At 52.3% G+C, this 11149-nt stretch overlaps 1 protein-coding gene across 1 annotated transcript; it reads right to left on the bottom strand.

Moving 5' to 3' along the window:
• Positions 1-952: 952 nt before the first annotated feature.
• On the bottom strand, positions 953-3193 carry fgf3 (fibroblast growth factor 3; the record flags this gene model as incomplete). The annotated part of the gene is made up of 3 exons (XM_079736069.1): positions 953-1345; positions 2129-2232; positions 2929-3193. The coding sequence occupies 3 exons, from the start codon at positions 3191-3193 to the stop codon at positions 953-955; spliced, it is 762 nt and encodes a 253-aa protein (XP_079592195.1).
• Positions 3194-11149: the final 7956 nt, after the last annotated feature.

Here is an 11149-nt window from a genome sequence, read left to right as displayed (position 1 = left end):
TTCTTCTCAGTGTCAGTCGGACATTAAACAGCAGTGTCCAATAGCACCACCTTCTATCAGTGGACCTCAGTATGTTTGTAATGACCAACAATGTGCTAGAGTTTCTGTCTCTTTTCTTTAAAAACAGTTAACAACAAATAAAACAATCATATACACATTAAACAAAATACATTTCTCTGTTTTCTGAATTCTTGGGATTATGGAGTCTATCTTTGGGGTTTATATTAGGACATAAAGAACTCATAAGGTCAGAAAAATGGACCATTAAGATCTTGGGCCAACTCCCTTGGCTAAAAAGAAAGAACAAATCAGTTTAGACCGAGTATCCTTTCTTTGTATTCATCTTCTGCCCGTGACACGTTTTGTGAAATGAATGACACTGAGCGTAAAAAGGAGCAATATTGTTGAAATATCAAAAAACTTTCAATAATAACTTAAAAAAATACAGGCACCAAATAAATATAGCATCAGCAAATATACAAATTTCTTAGTAGATCATCACATCATTATGTCACAGAAATACACAGGCCCCATAACGAGTAATATATCTTTTAAAAGTGCTTTGCTTTGTTCTGTTTCTAATGCCCATTGTCCATCATCTGCACTTTAGTAACTATGCAAACACTTAAATATATCCCAATGTTATGTTCTACGCGGTCTTAAAGCTTATGACGTATTAAAGGAGAACTGTAGGTGGCCACACTACTGTGTGTTGAAGGACTAGACTTAATAAAAGTTCTTAAGGACTCAAGCGACGTCCCTCCGGTGTTTCCGGTCTCAGCGTCCTCCTTCGTGTCCAGGTGAGTCCTGGGGCCGACGGTCTGCCAGCCCGGTCCCTCGGCCTCGCTACCCAGCACCAATCGCTGACAGGAGGCGTCCATCTTAGGTCTCTCGGTGGGCCAATCGTCTGGGGTCAGACGCCACAGGCTCAGCCAATCGCAGCCTCCGGACCTCAGTGCTCCTCCCCCCGGCCGCGGCCCTTCCCGCCACGGTGCCGGCGCCTCCTGCGGTCCTTGCGTCCGCCGTGTTGGGCGGGGTGGCGGGGGTCCCTGGGGGGCCCCTGCCGGTCCCTCAGTAGGCGGCGCACCATCTCGTGGTCTTTGTTGCCGAGGACGCGGGGCAGGAACAGGGAGGCCTTGTCCGTGCTTCGGGTCTTGAACCCCCTCCTCGGCCGGCCCTTCCCGTTGATGGACACGTACCACTGCCGCTTGGCGCTGGCGCGGCGCCGGGCCCCCGAGGGCCCCGGGGCGGCCGGCTGCTCCGTGGAGTGGTGGCGGGACGCGTACGTGTTGTAGCCCAGCTCGTGGATCCGCTCGATGAACTCACACTCCCTGTTGAACACCTCCTGGGGGAGCAGGAGAGGAGACAGGCTCAACACACAACCCCAACGCAACGCACTGCAGGCACACTCACCCCCTCGGACCCCCATGATAGGGCCGAGTCTGACTCCATCGGACCCCCATGATAGGGCCGAGTCTGACTCCATCGGACCCCCATGATAGGGCCGAGTCTGACTCCATCGGACCCCCATGATGAGGGCCGAGTCTGACACATCAGACCTACATGATGAGGGCCCAGTCTGACTCCATCAGACCTACATGATAGGGCCGAGTCTGACTCCATCAGACCTACATGATGAGGGCCGAGTCTGACACATCAGACCCACATGATAGGGCCGAGTCTGACACATCAGACCCACATGATGAGGGCCAGAGTTTGACTCCATCAGACCTACATGATGAGGGCCGAGTCTGACTCCATCAGACCTACATGATGAGGGCCGAGTCTGACTCCATCAGACCTACATGATAGGGCCGAGTCTGACTCCATCAGACCTACATGATGAGGGCCGAGTCTGACACATCAGACCTACATGATAGGGCCGAGTCTGACACATCAGACCCACATGATGAGGGCCAGAGTCTGACTCCATCAGACCCACATAATGAGGCTTCTTCATGAAAAACTCTGTTTCTACATCCTCGTATTTGAGACCCAGATAACTGACCTCCGTATGCTAGAGGTACTTCAGTGATTTCTGCTAGGCCTAATATCTATCAGTTAGCAATGCATTGTAATAGATGCCTGTGGCCTGAGCACACCACAATCTGTATTAATGAATGCTTACCGAGGCGTACAGACGCCCTTTGTCGTTCATGGCCAGGTACCGACCCGAGAAGATCCCTTTGATGGCCACAACGCCCACGTCCACCGCGGTGATCTCCATGATGCCTGAGATTTGGGACCAGACAAACACCGGTTAGATTAAAGTAGGGTTACAGCCTTTGGCTTCTAGCGGGGGTTGAGAGTTTCCGAGTTCGAGACCCGAAGGCTGTGAGCTCTGAGCCTCGCGGGATGTGAGTCTTTTGTTCCTCCGGGGTCTGGGTCTCGACCCGTTTCGGGTCCCACCCCAAAAATAAAGAAACGGACAATCCGCCGTCATTTACCAAATGTGGCGATCTTTTTTTTTTTTTTTTTTTCTTTTTTTATGTTTTTCGTTCCACGATCTCGTTGATGTATAATAAAAACAGTTAATAAAACAGCTCCCATAAGGCCTGAGCGTTCAACATTAAATGGGACGTTTGGCACCACGACGTCCTGAAGCACATTAGGTTTCGCTTTTCTAAATCATCCACCGATAAATAAATGATGGTAGTAAATCGTTTTGGATTAAATGATTGAATCAATAAAGTAATTCAGGGCGTTTAAATTGAACGTTAAACGTTAGAGACTCGATCCTGTTAAACCCTAAAGACTAAAAGGCTATTGTCCCCATCTCTCACTGGACATAAAGGGCATCATGTCCTGACACCTCGGGCGTAGCCGTTCCAAGCAGGCGTTTGAGCAGAAAAATAATGTATTAATAATAATAACATTAATATTATTAATAATAAATGTCTAGAGGAGCTATATGACCCCGAAACTCACTAAGCTGGTGGTTCTCCTCCAGTGATCCGTCGACCCTCCCGGACGGGTGAACCTGCAGATGGTATTTGGTCGCGCAGTAAAGTTTCCTGCGCCGCGGCGCTCCCCCGAGGTGCTCGTACACGCCGCCGCGCCCCCCCGCGTCCCGCCGCCGCCGGGGGTCGCACGCAGGGCCCCGGGAACACGGGGCCCCCTCAGTCCTCCCGGACACCGGCGACACCGAGCCCAGGGAGCTCAGCAGCAACAGCAGAGGAAGAAGGATCATCATGGCATGGTCCGCTCGGCGCTGGGTCTGAAGTAAAGGGGCGCCTCTGGTGGCCCCATCAGGGGTCGGCCGGGGTATCCTCCGGGCGGGGGGCGCTGGGTCCTCCGGGCATTGAACACGGGGTCAGAGGAGCTCCGGCAGGGCTGGAGAGATCCGCACTAACCAGCCCGGGGACAGAGCGGTGGTCTAGTGCCCGCGGGGGGGTCTGCTCCTCTCTGTCTGCGCGGGGGGGTCTGCTCCTCTCTCTCTCCGCGGGGGGCTGCTCCTCTCTCTACCCTGCTCCTCTCTCTCTCCCTCTCTCTCTCTCTCTCTCTCTCTCTCTCTCTCTCTCTCTCTCTCTCTCTCTCTCTCTGCCCTCAGACGCCCCCTCAGACCCCCCAAAAAAGAAGAAAAACCAAACCGAATGCTGGCAAATCCTCTCCTGCTTCCGACTTAGTGGCTGTCGTGAGATTTCGCTGATCCCCAGTGAGCGCAAATATAAAAGCAGCTTGCGGTGACAATAGGCTGAACTGGGACCAGCAGGTACAAAGGAAAGGGGAGGCAGAGGCACCGGGCCTGTGAAGGGAGAGACGCGGCGTGGATGAAGTTACACAGCGTTACACAGTGGTGGTTTAGTGCACAACACCGCAGCACAAAGCGACCGGCCGGCGGAGGGCAGGTCTCTCCTCTGAACTCCTCTTTTGAAATATCCCAAAGACCAATTACATACACCAAATGATACACCCCGGGCTGAGACACGGTCCAGGGTAACAGGTTAGGGGGCGAGGAAGGGTGAGGGGTAAGGGGGTGAGGAACGGACCAATCAAATCACTGAGAGGAAAACAGTGGAGCTGTGATACTCCAAAATAATAATGGACACGTTTTAAATCCACAGGATATAACTCTGTGGAAATAAGAGTTGATCAGTCAGTCTGTCTGTCTGTCTGTCTGTCTGTCTGTCTGTCTGTCTGTCTGTCTGTCTGTCTGTCTGTCTGTCTCTCTCTCTAATATTAATTAACAATCGTTCGAACTAAAACATTGCACTACTAGAGAGTCAGTTCTGTCCTTGAAGGAATTTGCAGAAGTCAACTGTGTCTTAAAGTTTGATGTCCTGTCTCTGCTCCATTTATTTATTATTTAGTTATTTAGTTGATATTTAATTTCTCTGTAAAACGGATCAATCCATTGATTCAAGAAGGGTCCATCTCCTGTCCATCTCTCCTTGAACTCATGCAGCAGACCTCCCCAGACAGTGTTCCTCAACCAGAGCAGATGATCCTGTCCTCATACCTCCTACCAGCTCTCTCTTTTTCCAGACAGAATGTTCCTCTACCAGAGCAGATGATCCTGTCCTCAGACCTCCTAGCAGCTCTCTCTCTCCAGACGTCCCTCTCAGATCAGCCCTGGCTGGCCTGCCGCCGGTGGGCGGAAGAGCAAAGGGCTAAATGACTACTGACTAAATTGTTTCCATCTTGGCCACATTATGGTTAGCATTCTGGTAATTAGCACCATCATCTACAAACCCCGGCCCCGGGGCCGCTCTCCAGCGAGGCCGGCCGGCCCCTGGTCTGGGGCCCTCTGCTCCCAGGTCCCTGGAGAGCCGGCGGTTAATTTGTCTTCCCTCCCATGCATCACAGGCAAATGGGCTCTGTCACTTTATTTAACCCCGCTAATAGGAACAGGGGAGTGTGGGTGGTGGGGAGCTACACCTACAGGCTGACACCACCCAACAGACCGGAGCAACACCTACAGCCTGACACCACCCAACAGACCGGAGCTACACCTACAGCCTGCCACCACCCAACAGAGTGGAGCTACACCTACAGGCTGACACCACCCAACAGAGTGGAGCTACACCTACAGGCTGACACCACCCAACAGACCGGAGCTACAGCTACAGCCTGACTCCACCCAACAGACCGGAGCTACACCTACAGGCTGAAACCACCCAACAGATCGGAGCTACACCTACAGCCTGACACCACCCAACAGAGCGGAGCTACACCTACAGGCTGACACCACCCAACAGAGCGGAGCTACACCTACAGGCTGACTCCACCCAACAGAGTGGAGCTACACCTACAGCCTGACACCACCCAACAGAGTGGAGCTACACCTACAGGCTGACTCCACCCAACAGGGTGGAGCTACACCTACAGGCTGACACCACCCAACAGGGTGGAGCTACACCTACAGGCTGACACCACCCAACAGACCGGGGCTTCACCTACAGCCTGACACCACCCAACAGGGTGGAGCTACACCTACAGCCTGACACCACCCAACAGATCGGAGCTACACCTACAGCCTGACACCACCCAACAGAGCGGAGCTACACCTACAGGCTGACACCACCCAACAGAGCGGAGCTACACCTACAGGCTGACTCCACCCAACAGAGTGGAGCTACACCTACAGCCTGACACCACCCAACAGAGTGGAGCTACACCTACAGGCTGACTCCACCCAACAGGGTGGAGCTACACCTACAGGCTGACACCACCCAACAGAGTGGAGCTACACCTACAGCCTGACACCACCCAACAGGGTGGAGCTACACCTACAGGCTGACACCACCCAACAGACCGGGGCTTCACCTACAGCCTGACACCACCCAACAGGGTGGAGCTACACCTACAGCCTGACACCACCCAACAGACCGGAGCTACACCTACAGGCTGACACCACCCAACAGAACGGAGCTACACCTACAGCCTGACACCACCCAACAGACCGGAGCTACACCTACAGGCTGACACCACCCAACAGAACGGAACTACACCTACAGGCTGACCCCACCCAACAGACCGGAGCTACACCTACAGGCTGACACCACCCAACAGACCGGAGCTACACCTACAGCCTGCCACCACCCAACAGAGCGGAGCTACACCTACAGCCTGACACCACCCAACAGAGTGGAGATACACCTACAGCCTGACACCACCCAACAGACCGGAGCTACACCTACAGGCTGAAACCACCCAACAGACCGGAGCTACAGCTACAGGCTGACACCACCCAACAGAGCGGAGCTACACCTACAGGCTGACTCCATCCAACAGAGTGGAGCTACACCTACAGCCTGACACCACCCAACAGAGTGGAGCTACACCTACAGCCTGACACCACCCAACAGGGTGGAGCTACACCTACAGGCTGACACCACCCAACAGAGTGGAGCTACACCTACAGCCTGACACCACCCAACAGGGTGGAGCTACACCTACAGGCTGACACCACCCAACAGACCGGAGCTACACCTACAGCCTGACACCACCCAACAGGGTGGAGCTACACCTACAGGCTGACACCACCCAACAGACCGGAGCTACACCTACAGCCTGACTCCACCCAACAGGGGGGTGTAGGTGCAGCTCTCTGCTCTCTGAGGTCCATTCAGCGGTGGGACCTTTGATGTGGCTCCGCTCCTCCCAGAAACCATTTTAATTACCCTGCCTCCGCAGCGCCCACCGGACCCACAGGACCAGGACCAGGACCAGGACCTTGACCAGGAACTGGACCAGGACCTGGACCAGGACCTGGACCAGGACCTGGACCCGGACCTGGACCTGGACCAGGACCAGGACCAGGACCAGGACCAGGACCTGGACCCGGACCTGGACCAGGACCAGGACCAGGACCAGGACCAGGACCAGACGGTTCTCCCTGGTCCAGGTCCTGGTCCTGGTCCTGGTCCTGGTCCTGGTCCTGGTCCTGGTCCAGGTCCTGGTCCAGATCCTAGTCCTGGTCAAGGTCCTGGTCAAGGTCCTGGTCCTGGTCCTGGTCCTGTGGGTCCGGTGGGCGCTGCGGAGGCAGGGTAATTAAAATGGTTTCTGGGAGGAGCGGAGCCACATCCCGACATCTGGGCTCCTAGCAGCCCCGTCACTTCTTCCGTCTCTCCTTTAGTTGGTGCATTTATTAAAACTTGCATGTTGCAAGTTCCCCGATCTCCTTGACTAATGAACCCAAACCACGAGTAGCAGAACTCAACAAAACACACATTTTAACTTCTCTTCTCCCCCCCCCCTTCTTAAGCTGTGAAAGGAAGTAGGGCACCTTTTTTAATTGACTCCCAGACTCTCTCTCTCTCTCTCTCTCTCTCTCTCTCTCTCTCTCTCTCTCACTCTCCCACTCACTCTCCTTAACACACACAGACACACAGACACACAAACACATATGCACACACTTCCCCCCCCCCCCCCTCCTCTCCACACACACACAAACACACACACACACACACACACACACACACACACACACACACACACACACACACACACCACCAAAAAAAAAAGCCCTCACAAAGGGGGCTCCATTCTGCGATAATACAAAGGTTATTAGCCAGGTCTTTTTCCTGAACCCCCCTTTTAGCGGGAGCAAAGGAAGGCAGCAGTAATCCAGAGCAAATCAAACTGACCTTTGAACCCTTTCTGCTGTACTTTTTCTCATGGCCAGGTCCCTTTGGTCCGCACCGATCAGAGGACCCGGCCCCGTTCCCAGACGGCCCGGCCTCTCGTCCCCTGACAAATCGCTGCTGAGCCTCCTTTGTCAGGCCGCACTTTGATCTCACCTGCTTGTCAGCTGCTGAGGAGAAAGAACCCTGCACAGTCCCACCGCGCAGCAAACAAATTGGCAACTACTTTATTCTCCTGCCCTGCGTTCTTTATCCGCGCTCCCGGGGAAGGTTAGAGAACACTTTCACCCGTCGGATTCACGTCGGATTCTTTAAGTGTTTTCTGTAACCCCCTGTGGGGGTGTGTTATGGGGGGGGGGGGTGTAAGCCTCGGCTGTCCTGCCGGATCTGGATAATTGTAACTGACGATCTGCCCCATGAAAACAATGCACATCTGCTGTAATTAGTAAAGATGTACATTTAACAATCATTTGCATTATGCGAAAGAGGTGAGAAAATCCCACCAATGATGTTTCTGCATTTGAGCTCCGGCAGAACAGAGGATGTATGAGTGACAGGACGTGGAGAGCAAGACCGGGAGAGGAACCGATAGAAGAGATAAAGAGAAATCAGGAGAATTCAGGGGAGGATGAATTCTCTCTCACATCTGTTGCAGTGTTTCCAACTGGCGATGTCTTTTACCCCTTTTTCCCTAATTTGCCCCATCTCTCTCTTTCTCTCTCTCCCTCTCCCCCGCCCTCTCTCTCTCTCTCTTTCTCTTTCTCTCTCTCCCACTCTCTCTCCCCCTCCCTCTCCCTCTCCCTCTCTCTAACTCTCCCTCTCCCTCTCTCTCTCTCCCTCTCCCTCTCTCCCTCTCTCTCTCCCCCTCCCTCTCCCCCTCCCTCTCCCTCTCTCTCTGTCTCCCTCTCTCTCCCTCTCCCTCCCTCTCTCTCTCCCCCCTCTCTCTCCTCTCTCTCTCCCCCCCTCTCTCCCTCTCCTTCTCTCTCTCTCTCTCTCCCCCCCTCTCTCCCTCTCTCTTTCTCTCTCTCTCTCTCTCTCTCTCTCTCTCTCTCTCCCTCTGCCTCTCCTTATAACCCTTTTTCCTGTGTAACGCGATAGTCTTGTGCTATACTTTCACAGCCCTTTGATTGTTACCTTGCAGGTTTCAAATGCCTGTCGCTGAGGCCACCGAGTAGCCTGCACCTTCCAACAGTCCCGTGATTGTGAGCCAATGAAACCCTAGAGGGCATCAATGGCCCGTCACAGACAAACATATACCAGGATATTACCAGCCAACAACAGCCCCCCACCATATACAAGAATACTACCAGCTCCCTAATATACCTGAGTAGTACCAGCAACACGACAGCCCCCCATACTTCCAGTACCCCCCCAAATACCAGGATACGAACAGCACCACAACAACTCCCCATATACCTGAGTACTACCCCAGTACCCCATATACCTGAGTACTACCCCAGTACCCCCTATACCTGAGTACTACCCCAGTACCCCATATACCTGAGTACTACCCCAGTACCCCCTATACCTGAGTACTACCCCAGTACCCCCCTATACCTGAGTACTACCCCAGTACCCCCCTATACCTGAGTACTACCCCAGTACCCCATATACCTGAGTACTACCCCAGTACCCCATATACCTGAGTACTACCCCAGTACCCCATATACCTGAGTACTACCCCAGTACCCCCCTATACCTGAGTACTACCCCAGTACCCCATATACCTGAGTACTACCCCAGTACCCCATATACCTGAGTACTACCCCAGTACCCCCCTATACCTGAGTACTACCCCAGTACCCCCTATACCTGAGTACTACCCCAGTACCCCCCTATACCTGAGTACTACCCCAGTACCCCCCTATACCTGAGTACTACCCCAGTACCCCCCTATACCTGAGTACTACCCCAGTACCCCCCTATACCTGAGTACTACCCCAGTACCCCCCTATACCTGAGTACTACCCCAGTACCCCATATACCTGAGTACTACCCCAGTACCCCCCTATACCTGAGTACTACCCCAGTACCCCATATACCTGAGTACTACCCCAGTACCCCCCTATACCTGAGTACTACCCCAGTACCCCATATACCTGAGTACTACCCCAGTACCCCCCTATACCTGAGTACTACCCCAGTACCCCCTATACCTGAGTACTACCCCAGTACCCCATATACCTGAGTACTACCCCAGTACCCCATATACCTGAGTACTACCCCAGTACCCCATATACCTGAGTACTACCCCAGTACCCCAATATACCTGAGTACTACCCCAGTACCCCCCTATACCTGAGTACTACCCCAGTACCCCCTATACCTGAGTACTACCCCAGTACCCCATATACCTGAGTACTACCCCAGTACCCCATATACCTGAGTACTACCCCAGTACCCCGATATACCTGAGTACTACCCCAGTACCCCATATACCTGAGTACTACCCCAGTACCCCAATATACCTGAGTACTACCCCAGTACCCCCCTATACCTGAGTACTACCCCAGTACCCCAATATACCTGAGTACTACCCCAGTACCCCCCTATACCTGAGTACTACCCCAGTACCCCCCTATACCTGAGTACTACCCCAGTACCCCATATACCTGAGTACTACCCCAGTACCCCATATACCTGAGTACTACCCCAGTACCCCAATATACCTGAGTACTACCCCAGTACCCCATATACCTGAGTACTACCCCAGTACCCCAATATACCTACTGTAACTACCTAATATACCTGAATACTACACACACACACACACACACACGCACACGCACGCACACACGCACACACACACACACACGCACACACACGCACACACACACACACCTCATCACTGTTTAAAGAGAACTCCTCATAATGAAGAGTGGTATGTAAGAGTCATAATTGATTAATTATGAATTAAGAATTGCCCCTGTAGCCTTTACGGTAGTGAGCTGGCAAGAATTACGCCTAATTTGTCAAATTCAGACAAATTCCAACAAATATCTTCCATGTTTCTCATCATTTTACTTTTAAACTGCATGATTGGTAATTTATAGCACTTATATCAGTTGTATTATTATTATTATTATTATTATTATTATTATTATCATTATTATTATTATTATTATATCAGCATATTATATTAGTTTGTATTGGCTTTAAAGGCAGCTAAAGCCAAGAGTGATTTATTTAGTTGTTATGTAATCAACAGTAGAATTCAGCAAAATTAATCAATTTTATGAGACATTGCAATCAAAGCAATACGTTGCAGGAGGGTTACGTTTAGGGTTTGGGTGGACAGTAAATATTCCCTTCAATGAGCGTTTGTATAATTCCTCCAGGATGGATGGGGACTCTGGCCTGTAGTCAGAGCACGCGGTGATGTCGTCTCGCTTGTGGTGAAGGTCTCTGTAGGAGTCTGTGTACCTCAGGGGACGGTGGAATGGTACGTTCCTCCTCCCAATAGGTCCCCACAAGGCTTTGATACCTCTGTACTGGAGGGGCCCTACAGTCAGAAGGTCTCCGTTGGATAAACACACGCGTTTAACAATCGTAATTAAGTAGTT

The sequence above is a fragment of the Pollachius pollachius genome, assembly GCF_949987615.1.
Source record: "Pollachius pollachius genome assembly, chromosome: 5".
Classification (NCBI taxonomy): Eukaryota; Metazoa; Chordata; class Actinopteri; order Gadiformes; family Gadidae; genus Pollachius; species Pollachius pollachius.
The sequence above is the reverse complement of the archived record's forward strand: the minus strand, read 5'-3'. Positions and strand labels throughout refer to the sequence as shown.